A 16,311-nucleotide genomic window follows, 5' to 3' on the forward strand; every position below is an offset into this window, starting at 1 on the left:
AATGCGTTTCTATGGGCTTTGGTAGTAAAGGCCAAATTCAATATTTTATCAAATAGTTTTTACATGTATATTTTTTATACCTGAAGGGGTCCTATAATTCCAAATCAAATAGCTAAATGATCCATGGTATGACCATCCTGAAACAATTCCATATGTTAGATTAGTACCCCTTCCCCCTCCTCACATTTCTTCCCTAAACATAACCCAACCCCTAACCCTAACCTTAACCAATCGCATGTCCTGCTTAAACTTAACTAATCACATTACATTTCTGCCCTTGGGGCACAGCTGGCCTCAGAAAAAGATTCAATAAGGGAAGCTCATATGAGAGTTGTTGAATGTCTTGAAACTTGCCACTAAATTAGCAAATGTCTCTTCACAATGTCCTCATGTCATGGAGCTCCGTTCGATGATCTGTCTTGCAGTCTCTTTTCCCTCTGATTGACTCACTGACTGTGATGATGATGGAGGATGACTTATGCAAAGCAGTACTGTAAATCGATGCTGTAGCTTTACTCTGTGATTCAAAACAATGTATGGACTCAATGGGCTAGTACATTATGTCCCTGCATAGCGACCAGCATTTGCAGCTCTAGTCTACAATCCATTTTAATTACAGTGCCTTTATTAGGTGTAACAGAGCTGAAGGCTCTTGTTCCACCCATGGTCCCCCAAGCAGCTCTCTATTAGCCTGACGACGCACACTAAATTCTTTCGCTGCTCTGTCGTTCACTACATACTTTAGTCTGAGACTGACATCATTTAAGTCGTTTGTGGTGACGAGAGCAAGATGGGTGTTGTACTAAACAAAGTCATCAGCAATTGGATCGTCTCTAACCAATCAGAGTATGACAGCCAGTTACGAGTTTTAAAACCGTGGCTTTACCCACGTGTGTTCTGGCTCCGGCCCAACCCATCAGTTTCTGGACCAATCAGACGGCCCTGAATGTGTTCACATTCGTTGAAGGGTCGGGGAGGCACTCAGATCCAGACTCAATGCGGAGAAGAAACTAACGTCCGTGGGCATGGCGTAGCGTTTGGGCGGAGCATGGAGTCTGGGTAGCCAGGCAATTTATCTATCCCTATTCCCCAGTAATCCACTGTGTAAAGACACTGCTTCCATATGCTGTTTTTAGAATTGCACTGTCTTCTTTTCCCTGATCACTCAAAAGCATAGTTGTGTGATCTGTATGGCTGCTATGCATCTGAGTGATGCTTTTGTTTATAGGCCATGGTTTGTCAGTCAAGTGAGACCCGAACATTGCTCATCTGAGGTGAGATCAAATCTATACCACACATGCAGTGTGTACTGGCTAAAGTGTAGCTTTAAGTATCAGGGGAAGCCATGGGCTGTGCATGTCACTTGAATGTGGATATACAGCCTCCAGTGTATATCATAGGCTTACAATGAGTAATGAGTACACAATGCATTCGCAAAGTATTCAGATCCCTTCCCTTTTTCCACATTGTGTTACTTTACAGCCTTATTCTAAAATGGATAAAATTATGATTTTCCCTCATAAATCCATACACAATACCCCATAATGACATCATTCTTAAATGGACGGAAGCAACTCCTCAGTAAACGGCACATGACAGGCCGCTTGGAGTTTGCCAAAAGGCACCTAAAGGACTCTCAGATCAAGAAAAACAAGATTCTCTGGTCTGATGAAACCAAGATTGATCTCTTTGGCCTGAATGCCAAGTGTCACGTCTGGAGGAAACCTGGCACCATCCCTACGGTGAAGCATGGTGGTGGCAGCATCATGCTGTGGGGATGTTTTTCAGTGGCAGGGACTGGGAGACTAGTCAAGATCAAGGGAAAGATGAACGGAGAAAGTACAGAGAGATACTTGATGAAAACCTGCTCCAGAGCGCTCAGGATCTCAGACTAGGGAGAAGGTTCTCCTTTGTACAGGACAACGACCCTAAGCACACAGCCAAGACAACACAGGAGTGGCTTCGGGACAAGTCTCTGAATGTCCTTGAGTGGCCCAGCCAGAGCCCGGACTGGAAACCCAATTGAACATCTCTGGAAAGACCTGAAAATAGCTGTGCAGCGACGCTCCCCATCCAACCTGATAGTGCTTGAGAGGATCTGCAGAAAAGAATGGGACAAACTCCCCAAATACAGGTGTGCCAAGCTTGTAGCGTCATCAAATCAAATCAAATTGTATTAGTCACATGCGCGGAATACAACAGGTGTAGACCTTACAGTGAAATGCTTACTTACGAGCCCCTAACCGACAGTGCAGTTTTAAAAAATATGGATAAAAGTAACAAGTAATTAAAGAGCAGCAGTAAAAAATAACAATATATACAGGGAGGTGCCGGTACAGAGTCAATGTGCGGTGGCACCGGTTAGTTGAGGTAGTATGTACATGTAGGTAGAGTTAATTAAAGAGACTATGCATAGATGACAACAGAGTGGCAGTGGTGGGGAGGGGGGGGGGGGCAATGCGAATAGTATGGGTAGCCATTTGACTAGATGTTCAGGAGTCTTATGGCTTGGGGATAGAAGCTGTTTAGAAGCCTCTTGGTCCTAGACTTAGCGCTCCGGTACCGCTTGCCGTGTGGTAGCAGAGAGAACAGTCTATGACTTGGGTGGCTGGAGTCTTTGACAATTTTTAGGGCCTTCATCTGACACCACCTGGTATAGAGGTCCTGGATGGCAGGAAGCTTGGCCCCAGTGAAGTACTGGGCCGTTCGCACTACCCTCTGTAGTGCCTTGCTGTCGGATGCTGAGCAGTTGCAGTGATGCAACCAATCAGGATGCTCTCTGGTGCAGCTGTAGAACCTTTTGAGGATCTGAAGACCCATGCCAAATCTTTTCAGTCATACCCTAGAAGACTTAAGGCTGTAATCGCTGCCAAAGGTGTTTCAACAAAGTACTGAGTAAAGGGTCTGAATACTTATGTCAATGTGATATTTCCGTTTTTTACTTTAAATAAATTTGCAGTAATGTCGAAAAAACAGTTTTTTCTTCATCATTATGGGGTATTGTGTGTAGATTGATGAGGAATATATATATATTTTTTTTTTTTATTGAATAAGGATATAATGTAACAAAATGTGGAAAAAGTCAAGGGGTGTGAATACTTTCTGAATGCACGGTATGAATGCACTGAATGCACTGTATGTGGAAGCCATTCTCAGCAAGGACAACTGTCCAGAAGAGAGAGCATGTTCCATTCTTTCTGCCGTTCTCCAGAAAGATAAGTGGTTCATGTTTTCTGTGAGAGCGCTTCCATACAGGGCAGCACTGAAGGTAGCCTAGAGGTTAGAGAGGCGGGCTAGCAACGGGGGAAATGTGGTGGGCATCCTCGGTGTTATCTTCTTCCATTGTGCCCTTGAGCAAGGCACTCGACTTTAATCTGCTCCAGTGGTGCTGTACTGTCTGTGGGTGTTGTAGTCTTGAGGGCAGTATTGCAACAGTCTTACATTATATTGCCTATCTAAGTTCAAGGGAAAGGGGCATGGGAACAATAACATGTCTACTGGACCCAGCCTCACAAACTAGCCTCAGTTGTCTTGAATCTTCATCATGAGCTGTGGACTTTGTGCTGGGCGCTGTTCAGTGGCTGTGGTGCTGAAATCAGCAATCAACTGTCTTGTGTTTGGAACGCTTAGACCATGGCGCTGTCCATGGTGCTGAATGTCTGTGCTGTATTACATTCTTAGAATAATGTGTTCTGTATAGAACCAAAAAGGGTTATATGCTCGCTTCATGTATGGCGTCCCTTAAGGTTCTGTATAGAACCGACATTGGTTCCATATAGAACCTTATATGGAAACAATGTTGGTTCAGTGAACAAGAACCCCTGGGGTTCTGATCAAATAACCCTACAAAAACCTTTAGGAGTGCCGTATATGAAGCACGCAATAGAACCCTGTTTGGTCCTATCCAGAACCTATTTTTCTAATAGTGAAGGGCACAAAAATGTATTCCCGTAGGCCAGTTTAGATGTCTTTGTTGCTTTTCCCAGATACTGTAGTTAGTAGTTCCATCAGCCAGTTTGATTGTCCATGCATGATTAAGTCTATTCTGGATTAATTTGCTCATGGCTAATAATAATTTGCTTTTAATGGACATGTCTAATGCTGTAAAATATTGGACTAATCTTTATCCAGGAAGTCACAGTTACATATATTCAGGAGTCCAGGAGTCATGATCAACATGGTTAGTTGATCATGAAATCAATTACATCTTAATTAACTGAGCCAAAATTAGGCACTCTTGACCTGAGGTAGGACGATATTGCTTTTTGACTGTGATTTAAGCTCAGTTTAGTGTTTTTCTTCAGCACATGATGTATGGTTATAGTATTTGGTTAAGATTATCCTGGATCTGTGCCATAGGGAATTTTGCTCCCAGAGTACTCATGAGTTATGTGAAACTGGCCCTTATAAACTGTAGCCTAGGCTGCTTTAGTTTATTTTACTTTAAACAAGTGTGGATAGACTATTATTACCAAATTATGACTCATCAGTTCTCCCCTGCAGACAAAAGAACACCGGTGCGCCGACGGATAGATTCAAGGAGAAACAGATAAGAGCTATTGGAACGAATACAAAACATAATTGTAAGCTCATTGTGCTTGGACCCTGCACCACCCCCGCAAAACACAAAACATGCACTCCGCTCCCTTCGAACTCCGCTGGGACCGACTGTACCAACGTGTGGAGGAGGGAGGCGGCGTTGAAACAACCCGCATATGCGGCTACTCATCTGGAATAGATCGCACTAGTTCTTCAGTAGCAGCGGCGGCTTAGGCTATGATCATAACTTGCTACACTACACATGTGTAGAAGGCTATAGCTGTATAAAGGCAAGGAAATTGAGTGACAAATTAATGCGGACCGTTGATAAATCATATGGATGAGGATATTGCGACGATGCCCGCAAAGGACAAGGCCGAGAATCGGTCGCTCCAGTATCAGCAAACTTTGGTGAGTTTTTAGTGGGATAATCCCTAACCGGTCATGCTCATGTAAAAGTTATGAGTGCAAATCACTTGGGGACATGCGCCATTCATTTGAAATCCCGAGACACAGTCACTGAGCAGTGCCTTTTTTTGTAGGCTTGTTAGATTTTTAAGTGACTGTCAGATTTTTTAAATGTCATTCACAGAACATTAGATAACACCAGGATCTCTGGTTGCTTTTTTCTCCGCATTATTGCTGTGACTGGGCTGCTGCGCTGCTTGCGAAAATATGTGGCAGCGAGAAAATCGATTCAAGACAAACATCCATTTCAAAAGCTGGGCACCGGCATTGTGTGTGTGTGTGTGTGTGTGTGTGTGTGTGTGTGTGTGTGTGTGTGTGTGTGTGTGTGTGTGTGTGTGTGTGTGTGTGTGTGTGTGTGTGTGTGTGTGTGTGTGTGTGTGTGTGTGTGTGTGTGTGTGTGTGTGTGTGTGCGTGCGTGCGTGCGCGTGTGACAGTGATTCGTGGTTTGTACTCCAGTGTGAACTGTTGTCAAGGCACAGTTACAGTGGCTGCATGGATTTAAAGGTTGCCGTCCGTTTATCGATAACGCACTCGGTCGTGACCGTCCACCGTTTAGGGCGCTATTCTGAGGCCTGCGGGCTCTGGAGCGGAGCGTGAAAGGTGTGTGCCAGGTCAGATCTCTACTGTAGATTACGTCACCTCATCTTCAAATATCCTCAGGTGTCTGCCTTATGACACTGCGTCAAAACTATCCACCTGTTTCACAGATGTATACAATTATGGACTGGTTGGCGTTAAAAAAAGTAGAACTCCCAAATAGGCAGTGTAGGCACAGGTATATCACTGCAGAGGCCTACTCTCATTCTCCCATCCTTCTCTTCCACTGTCTCTCTCTCCTCTCATTTTCCACCACCTCACTCTCTCCAACCTATTTCCCCCACTTTCCTCTCCCCATCTACCACATTTTCTCTTCTCCTCCACCTGTCTCAACCAATATCTCCACTCCAACTCCATTCTTTCTTTTCCACTTTATCCCCCTTTTCCCCTCACTCCTGCCTTGCTCACACTGCCCCTCTATTTCTCCACCTGACTATACTCAAAGTAACCAATATCTCCACTGCCCCTTTCCCTCTCCTTCCCCCTTTCCATATCCTTCACCCCTTTCCCTCCATCTGTCCCTGCTAAATCTGCCCATCTACACAGGAACTAAAAGTGGATCTGATCTGAATAATAATTGCTTCATGCACCAGTTTTTCCCACTCATGTCACTGTGTGATTGACAGATGTAGCCTGGAGCACTTTATAGGGATATCTATAGATGGGGACAGATGGAGGGACACAGAGAGAGAGAGAGATGGAGGGAGGGAGAGAGAAAAAGAGGGAGAGAGTGTGATCAGAACAGGATGCAGAGAGATGGACTACTTGAGAGATTGATAGAGAGAGAGAGTGATCATACCAGGACGAAGAGAGATGTACTGAGATAAATGTGTTCCTCCATAGCTGTGTGTTTCTTTGACTGAAGTCCAGCTTTTAGTGTGTATCTGAGAGAAAGAGATAGAGAGGGGGGGGGGGGGGGAGATCAAGAGGGGAGAGAGAGATCGAGAGGGATATTGTGGGGGATGACTGCAATCTGTTCCTCTATCTGCTTTATCAGACTGTGCTCCTTGTCAATATCAGACTGCAGTAGTTGTCTGTCTCTGTGGCTCCTATAAGCATGCATTAGTGAAAAGAGAGGGAGGAGGGGGCTCTCAGGCATTTTTAGGAGATTTTGTGCTATTTATGCTCTTCAGGAAGGCGTCACGTGGCAACAGCACACCCGGACAATATGCTAGTGGTGTATATGTGGGAGTGTCTGGTGGACATGTGAGAGAAACTGTGTGTATTTTTGTGCATATTTTTGTGTTTTCTGTGTCTCGTTTTTTTTGGTGCACATCAATGTTCACTCGTGTGTGCATTCACTCGTGTGTGTGTGTGCATATGTGTGTGTGTGTGTGCGTCAAGTTCAAACTAACTTTTCCCGTTCCATAATGAGCCTAAATGTCCCGATTTATTTGACATACTATTTGTATTTTGCCTTCATTAAATAGCATCCACTATTATATGACCATCAGCAACAACCACGAGGACGTGACAGCGTTTACAGGGGATACACATAACAGTAGACTAAATCAAACGATGTAGGCCTAATGGAATGATACGAATGTAGAGCACCAATTGAAGGGAACTAACACTACATTGACAGTTAAATATGTGTAGTAAATACTCACGGTCGCTACCGATAGAGGCTACCCACTGGGCACAGATGTCAATTTAACGTCTATTCCACGTTGGCTCAACATTATTTCATTGAAATGATGTGGCTACAACGTTGATTCAACCAGTGTGTGCCCGGTGGGTATATTTAACATGTAGCCTACAAATGGAAGGAAACAGGAAAAGTCGGGTATATGATTAAAACGTTCTACAGAGCACAAACCATTACATTTGGTGCAACTCTTTGCCTTGTCATCCAATTTGGCTTGCATCTCCAAATGTAATCCTTGCAAGTTATAAGGCCATACAATATAAATTCTGTACACCCACACTAGAGTCCGACCGAGCACACCCCCATTCTCATCGACGGGGCTGCATTGGAGCAGGTTGAGAGCGCTTCAAGTTCCTTGGTGTCCACATCACCAACAAACTAACATGGTCCAAGCACACCAAGACAGTCGTGAAGAGGGCGCAACAGAACATATTCCGCCTCAGGAGAATGAAAAGATTTGGCATGGGTCCTCAGATTCTCAAAAGGTTCTACAGCTGCATTATCGAGAGCATCCTGCCTTGTTGCATCACTGCCTGGTATGGCAACTGCTCGGCCTCCGACCGCAAGGCACTTCAGAGGGTAGTGTGTAAGGCCCAGTACATCACTGGGGCCAAGCTTCCTGCCATCCAGGACCTCTACACCAGGCAGTGTCAGAGGAAGGCCCTAAAAATTTCAAAGACTCCAGCCACCCTAGTCATAGACTGTTCTCTCTGCTACCACATGGCAAGCGGTACCGGAGCGCTAAGTCGAGGTCCAAGAGGCTTCTAAACAGCTTCTACCCCCAAGCCATAAGACTCCTGAACACCTAATCAAATGGCTACCCAGACTATTTGCACCCCCCCCCCCCCCCTCTCTTTTACACCGTTGCTACTCTCTGTCACTTTAATAACTCTACCTACATGTACATATTACCGCAACTAACCGGTGCCCCCGCAAATTGACTCTGTACCGGTACCCCCCTGTATATAGTCTCGCTATTGTTATTTTGCTGCTGCTCTTTAATTACTTGTTACTTTTATTTCTTATTCTTATCCGTATTTTTTATTTTATAAACTGCATTGTTGGTTAGGGGCTTGTAAGTAACCATTTCACCTGTTGTATTCGGCGCATGTGATGAATAAAATTTGATTTGATTTGATATGGGATTTTTTGGTCCAGTACGATACCGATTTTAGGGAGGCAAAAGTCACCGATTACTGATATATCTACTGATATATTGTTTTTTTTTGAGGTGGAATGAAAAACATACTTTTTTTCCCCCCTCATTTTCTGCTCAAAATTATTATTTCTTAACTAAATATAAAAATTAGCATTTATTAAGAACATCTTATTTATGGTTTACAGGACAACCACCAAAAAGCTATATCCTATATCTAACTAAATCCTCTATAAATACGAAATTAAACACAAACACTTGTTCAGTTTACCTTCTTAGATTCAACATAAAGAGTTGTCTATCTATGGCAGTGGTTAAGAATGCAGAAGTGTTTGTGCTGAAGCACCACAAGCACACTAATAAACGAGAAGGGATGAATTAATTAAACTTTGTCTCAAAGTAAATCTGAAACTGCACTGTTCACAACCTATGCAGTGAAATGCAGTACCATGCAGTTCTTAATGTCTACACTAGACGTCAGCATTTGTATTGAGTAGATTCACTGCAGTGCTTTATAACATTCAAAGGTCACGTAAAGAAACACTTTATGGCATCGTCTGGTGCCCAAATTTATGACATATGTCGCACAGCGAGAGTCGAGTGGAAACTAACAGATTTGGTTCAGTCAGTCGTCCTGATGAGCCCTTCCCAGCTAGCTAGTTTAGGCTTGTGGCTAGAAACTTCAGCATGAATTTGAAACTTGTCTGCCGAAATTGGGACTAGGGAGTGTTCAGAATCATTCCGTTTTTATCGGTGACATTAATGCCGTAGTTGTACATTTTCAGTGAAAATCACTACAATAAATTTGCTTTATCTGTCACGGTCTGATATTGGCTAAACTATCTAGCTCAGCTTACTGGGGCAATCGGGAGTGAAGGACAGTGTGCCTTGTTGCCGGCTTGCAGCGCAAACTCACCTCATTGAGCAGTAGATTGTACCACGGTGATGGTTACTACCACTATTAGATGTATTTCTCTGTCGCCCATCGAAATAAAGTTTTAACTAGCCATGCTGCTATTGTTGCCATTTAGCCAGCATAAACTAGCAATGTGGGAAGGGCTCATCAAGACTACTGACTAACCTGTGTCCCCGCACATTGACTCTGTACCGGTACCCCCTGTATATAGCCTCGCTTCTGTTATTTTATTGTTGCTCCTTAATTTTTATTTCTTTATTTTTTACTTTAGTTTATTTTAATAAATACTTTTATTTCTTAGAACTACATTGTTGGTTATGTGCTTGTAAGTAAGCATTTCACTGTAAGGTCTGCACCTGTTGTATTCAGAGCATGTGACAAATATGATTTGATTTGATTTGAACCGAATCCATTCATCTTCAAAGCTGCCGCGACGTACGTCATCAATTTGCGCCCACCAGGGGTGTCCGTATAGCCTCTCCCGAGAACTTGTTATGACAAACACACTTGCTGTTCATTAGGACAATGTTTTCTTACTGAAACCATCATGTAAATTACACTGTTATTCAATTCAAAATCTATACAAAATGTATTGGATGTATATTTCAACTGCAAATAGCATGTGCTGATGATTTGACTGAGAATGTTCGTGCAGGAAAACCCTTGCCGCACTGGTTTTAGTCATACACGTTCTAATTTAGCTTGCATATTTCGGGAAACTAAATAAACTCGTTAACATAATAGACCCAGACAGTAGCGGTGTTATTTTTGTATCAAGGATAAGTGTTCACTTTGGCACCAATTCAGTGTTGCAAACATAAGTAGCACAGATTGCTGGCTGGCTAGATAAAGACTAACTAAATTGCTGGCTAGATAGCCAGCTAACGTTAACTAAGTGAGAATGTGATGAGGATAGGGCTGTTTGCTTGGTGAAGTGTACTTCTGATGATTTACTTATTCAAATATGCTGTCGCTGACTGCGGCAAGCTATTCACCGTCAAACCACCACGCCTATTCACGTCGTGACTTTGTGGTGAATGATGTTCAGTGAGCAGCTCGTAGAGTGCCCTCTTTAGGCAACCATTCTATTTAAAAAATATATATATTACAGCAAATAAGCATACGTATTTGTTCATTCTATGTATATCATTTCAGTGCTTTATCTGTGGAATAAAGACAGATACAAATATTTCTCAGATCATATCAGTGAATCCGATTCATTGGCCAGGCTTTAAGGCACGGCCTTTCATACTTCACTGTGGAAAAGTGGCAGAAATACCTGTCATGTTGATATGCTTTTCAGTTTCCTGACATATTTTAGATTTAAGTAATTTAGCAGATGCTTTTATTCAGAGTGATTTAAAGGAGCAATTATGGTTAAATCCTTTGCTTAAGGGCACATCGACATATTTTTGACCTAAGGGATTTGATCCAGCGACCTTACGGTTACTATCCCAAAGCTCTTAACTGCTACCTGCCGCCCTGGTGACCTGTTTCACATTTGTCTCCAGTGATAATGAGTTGAAATATATCTAAAATAATTGTAATTTACAAACCTAGCTCTTCTCAGTAGCTCTTATCAATTTAGAAATTACAGCGCGTGGAGAATGCTGTTATTCCCAGCAGGAAAAAAGGAAGTAGATGTTTTTCCACAACAGACAGGTTCGCTCGACCTTATTCATGGTTTCATCGCACGGAAAGGTGGTGGAAATAAGTCAAGGTCAGTATACACATCTGTGGACACACCTTTGCCACACCTCCATTTCTGTGATCTCCACCCCAAGCATATAGCTGGCTGGCACATGCGTTTCCCCATACTTAAGTTCATGGTCAGAATGCATGCAGAGAGAAAAGTGTATGAAACAATGATTAAGTTCCATTTATGCGTGCGTATCTCAGGTGTGAATTCCCCTCTGGCTTTGTACCTCCAGTTCATTACAAATGAATTTTTTGCTAATTTATAAAAAATAAAAAAATAGAAATAGAAATAATGCATTTACATAAGTATTCAGACCCTTTACTCCGTGGCAGTGATAACAGCATCAATTCTTCTTGGGTATGACGCTACAAGCTTGGCACACCTGTATTCGGGGAGTTTCTCCCATTCTTCTCTGCAGTTCCTCTCAAGCTCTATCAGGTTGGATGGGGAGCTTGCTGCACAGATATGTTCAGGTATCCCCAGATATGTTCGATTGGGTTCAAGTCCTGGCTCTGGCTGGACCACTCAAGGACATTCAGAGACTTGTCCTGAAGCCACTCCTGCGTTGTCTTGGCTGTGTGCTTCGGGTCGTTGTCCTGATGGAAGGTGAACCTTCGCCACAGTCTGAGGACCTGAGCGCTTTGGAGTAGGTTTTTATCAAGGATCTCTCTGTACTTTGCTCTGTTCATTTTTCCCTCCATCATGACTAGTCTCCCAGCCCCTGCTGCTGAAAAACATCCCCAAAGTATGATGCTGCCACCACCACTCTTCACCATATGGATGGTGCCACGCTTCCTCCAGATGTGATGCTTGGCATTCAGACCAAAGAGTTCTATCTTGGTTTCATCAGACCAGAGAATCTTGTTTCTTTAGGTGCCTTTTGGAAAACTCCAAGTGGGCTGTCATGTGGGCTGTCATGTGCCTTTTACTGAGGAGTGGCTTCAGTCTGCCCACTCTACCATAAAGGCTGATTGGTGGAGTGCTGCAGAGTTGGTTGTCCCTCTGGAAGGTTCTACCATCGCCACAGAGGAACTCTGTCAGAGTGACCCTCGGGTTCTTGATCACCTCCCTGACCAAGGCCCTTCTCCCCTGATTGCTCCGTTTGGCCGGGCGGCCAGCTCTAGGAAGAGTCTTGGTGGTTCCAAATTTCTTCCATTTAAGAATGATGGAGGCCACTGTGTTCTTGTGGACCTTCAATGCTGCAGACATTTTTTGGTACCCTTCCCCAGATCTGTGCCTCGACACAATGCTGTCTCAGAGCTCTACGGACAATTCCTTCGACCTCAGGGTTGAGGTCGTGTTGTCATCTTCAGCTATTGTACTCATAAGTTATTTCTCCATTCATATCTTTTAAAGGTCCAACTCAGACGTTTTTATCTCAATATTAAATCACGGGTAACAATTAAGTACTTAACTGTGATTGTTTTCAATTAAAATGGTCAAAAATAAGCTAAAATAGCTTCTTAGCGAAAAGCAATTTCTCAATCATGAATTTTGCTTGGTCTGTCTAGGAGTGGTCAGAGTGGGAATGAAAAAACAGAAAATGTGTTATTAGCAGAGAGGTTTTGTACTCTCTTTCTTATTGGTCTATTAACTAATTAAGGCAGAACTCCATTACACCAAAATGTCAGGTGATCTTTTCAAACAGCTCTTACACTAAAAGGGAATTATCATGAATTTTACAACTTCACAGTATTATTCCCAACACATAGTGTGGAAATATATATATATATAGTGTCAAGAAAAGTATGTGAACCCTTTGGTATTATCTGGAATTCTGGATAAATTGGTCATACAATTACATCTGATGTTCATCTAAGTCACAACAACAGACAAACACAGTCTGCTTAAACTAATAACACACACATTATTGTATTTTTCTTGTCTATATTGAACACATCATTTTAACATTCACAGTGTAGGTGAGTGAACACCTAGGCTAATGACTTCTCTAAAAGCTAATTGGAGTCAGGCGTCAGCTAACCTGGAGTACAATCAATGAGATGAGATTGGAGATGTTGGTTAGAGCTTCCCTGCCCTATAAAAAAACACTCACAAAATTTGAGTTTGCTATTCACAAGAAGCATAGCCTGATATGAACCATGCCTCGAACAAAAGAGATCTCAGAAGACCCAAGATTAAGAATTGTTGACTTGCATAAAGCTGGAAAGGGTCACAAAAGTATCTCTAAAAGCCTTGATGTACATCAGTCCACAGTAAGACAAATTGTCGATAAATGGAGAAAGTTCAGCACTGTTGCTACTCTCCCTAGGAGTGGCCTTCCTGCAAAGATGACTGCAAGTGCACAGCGCAGAATGCTCAATGAGGGTAAGAAGAATCCTAGAGTGTCAGCTAAAGACTTACAGAAATCTCTGGAACATGCTAACATCTCTGTTGACAAGTCTACGATACGTTAAACACTAAACAAGAATGGTGTTCATGGGAGGACAACACAAAAGAAGCCAAAAGTGCACCTGGATGTTCCACAGCACTACTGGCAAAATACTCTGTCAACAGATGAAACTACAGTTGAGCTGTTTGGAAGGAACACACAACACTATGTGTGGAGAAAAAAAAGCACAGCACACCAACATCAAAACCTCATCCCAACTGTAAAGTATGTTGGAGGGAGAATCATGATTTGGGGCTGCTTTGCTGCCTCAGGGCCTGGACAGTTTGCTATCATCAATGGAAAAATACATTCCCAAGTTTATCAAGACATTTTGCAGGAGAATGTTAGGCTATCTGTCCGCCAATTGAAGCTCAACAGAAGTTGGGTGATGCAACAGGACGACGACCCAAAACACAGAAGTAAATCAACAGAATAGCTTCAAAATAAGAAAATACGCCTTCTGAAGTGGCCTAGTCAGAGTCCTGACCTCAACCCGATTAAGATGCTGTGGCATGACCTCAAGAGAACGGTTCACACCAGACATCCCAAGAATATTGCTGAACAAAGAGGAATGGTAAAGAGGAATAGTTCAAAATCCTCCTGACCGTTGTGCATGTCTGATCTGCAACTACAGAAAACGTTTGGTTGAGGTTATTGCTGCCAAAGTAGGGTCAACCAGTTATTAAAACCAAGGGTTCACATACTTTTTCCACCCTGCACTGTGAATGTTTACATGGTGTATTCAATAAAGACATGAAAACATATACTTGTTTGTGTGTTACACAGACTATGTTTGTCTATTGTGACTAAGATGAAGATCAGATCAAATTTTATGACCAATTTATGCAGAAATCCAGGTAATTCCACAGGGTTCACATACTTTTTATTGCCACTGTGAAACAGAGGGGAAAACAATTTTGGGCTGCACTGGGCCTTTAACATAAAGAGCCATAAAGACTGATCGACTGTGGCTGTGGAGAAATGAAACGCATTGGCTTAAACAGATTTCTATTTTTAGTTCTTTTCAATTAACCTTTACCAGGAAGGAAGTCTCGGTTTGAATCAGTTTTTCGAGAGTCTTGGCAAGACATCAGTGTTCATGATGAACCAACGCAATACACACGAACAAATACAATATTTAAATGTAGTTGCATTGGTTGATGCCACATATTGGTAGTGGATGAGGTGAGTTCCCATTGAGCACCTGCTGATAAAAGTGCTATGAAAATCCACCTATTACCCATCACCACATGGTATGGTTACGGTCTGTTTCCAGACAGGTGTCCGGGTCAGCGAGTTCTGGAACTTTTGTCTGGTGCAATGCATGATGGGACAGCTGGCTGCCACTGCCACCGTATGCCTCCGGTATGACTCATGGCATGAATGCATAGAGGGATGGTTAGACAGAAGGTGTTTGGGTGTCTTTAAGTATTACAACATTCCATCTGATGTCTTCTCCTTCAAAGTGTGTGTGTATGTGCATGACTGTGTGTGTGTGTGGGGGGTGTGTGGTAAGCCTCTGTCAGAACAGATGTTAGACACAGCAGGCTCATGTCCCTATGGCCAGCGGGGGTTCAGGAGGATTTGGCTGCTGCACAGATCAAAGTCATGATCAACCTGGACAGGAAAAGCAGCCCGTGGAGAACTGCAGATGCAACCAAATATGATCCATTCTCACACTGTGTATGCATGCGTACGTGTGTGTGTGTGTGCGTGTGTGCGTGTGTGTGTGTGTGTGTGTGTGTGTGTGTGTGTGTGTGTGTGTGTGTGTGTGTGTGTGTGTGTGTGTTTGTGTTTGTGTGTGCAAGGTGTGTGTGTGTGTACATTAATAGGTGTATGAGAAAGAGCAAGTGTGTGCTGTGTGTGCGTGTGATTGCACTCTTGCGTGTGATTAGAGCATTAGCAGAAGATGTGCCCTAGAGAGAAACACCTCTAAATCCATGTCACATACACAACACACACACAGAGAGACTATTTTTCTCTTCACCGGGATGTAGCTTTTCATAGTCAGCATTCCTGTCTCTGCATACACACAGAGGTGGGCTCAGTTCCACTTTAGCTTCTGACAGAACAAAGCTACCTTCTCTCTCTCTCTCTCTCTCTCTCTCTCTCTCTCTCTCTCTCTCTCTCTCTCTCTCTCTCTCTCTCTCTCTCTCTCTCTCTCTCTCTCTCTCTCTCTCTCTCTCTCTCTCTCTCTCTCTCTCTCTCTCTCTCTTTCTCTCTTTCTCTCTTTCTCTCTTTCTCTCTCTCTCTGATGATGATGATGATGAAATACTGCAGGTGTGAAGGAGGGACAAAGAACGGTACAATCTCTTTGGACATGTAGGATAGTGTATTGCAAAATCAGCATGTTTAAAATATATGTTTCAGTTTGACTGAGTGTCAGTTAAATTTGATACAGGGCATTGATTCCTGAAATGACTGGAATGGCCATTTCTGGCACACCATACAGGTTAGAGGTCAAAAGCCTTAGGTAATTCTACGAGGTTGTGTTATGTTTTTGGGGGTCACTTGTGAACGTGTGTTCTTGATATGACGGTGTGCATAGGTAACTACTCCACCAACACCAGCCTCCATGACCGACCTACTGTACATTAATGCAGATCTTCAGACAGATGAAATCTCACTTTCCCAGCTAATTAAATTTCCCAAGCCTGTCCCATGAGCCCTGAGGGGTTTGGATAAGCTGCTCTATCACTGCTCTGAGTTTCAGTACTTTGTAATATGCAAGTGTGTGTTTAGATCATAATACTAGAGCAGATTGTGGAATGAGATTTTAGTGTCGTTTCTGTTCTTTGACGCAATATTGTGTGCAGGGTTTTGTTCAAGCCCAGTTCTGACACCCCTGATTCAACTGAGCAAGAGGTTGATAAGTACTGTGATCTGATCAAAGCAG

The 16,311-nt window shown here is 43.0% G+C and overlaps 1 protein-coding gene across 9 annotated transcripts in view; it reads left to right on the forward strand.

Moving 5' to 3' along the window:
* Window positions 1–16,311, forward strand: part of clcn2a (chloride channel, voltage-sensitive 2a) — a 60,753-nt gene that overhangs the window by 2,763 nt on the left and 41,679 nt on the right. The window contains exon 1 of one of the 9 annotated variants that reach the window (XM_055867181.1): window positions 4,548–4,950. The exons of the other annotated variants lie outside the window; for them this stretch is intronic. Coding sequence (XP_055723156.1) covers window positions 4,876–4,950 — 75 coding nt within the window. The 5' untranslated portion in view covers window positions 4,548–4,875. Of the gene's footprint in view, window positions 1–4,547; window positions 4,951–16,311 lie in introns of those variants that run through there. 9 annotated transcript variants of the gene reach the window in all.

This window comes from Salvelinus fontinalis, chromosome 17, assembly GCF_029448725.1.
Source record: "Salvelinus fontinalis isolate EN_2023a chromosome 17, ASM2944872v1, whole genome shotgun sequence".
Classification (NCBI taxonomy): domain Eukaryota; kingdom Metazoa; phylum Chordata; class Actinopteri; order Salmoniformes; family Salmonidae; genus Salvelinus; species Salvelinus fontinalis.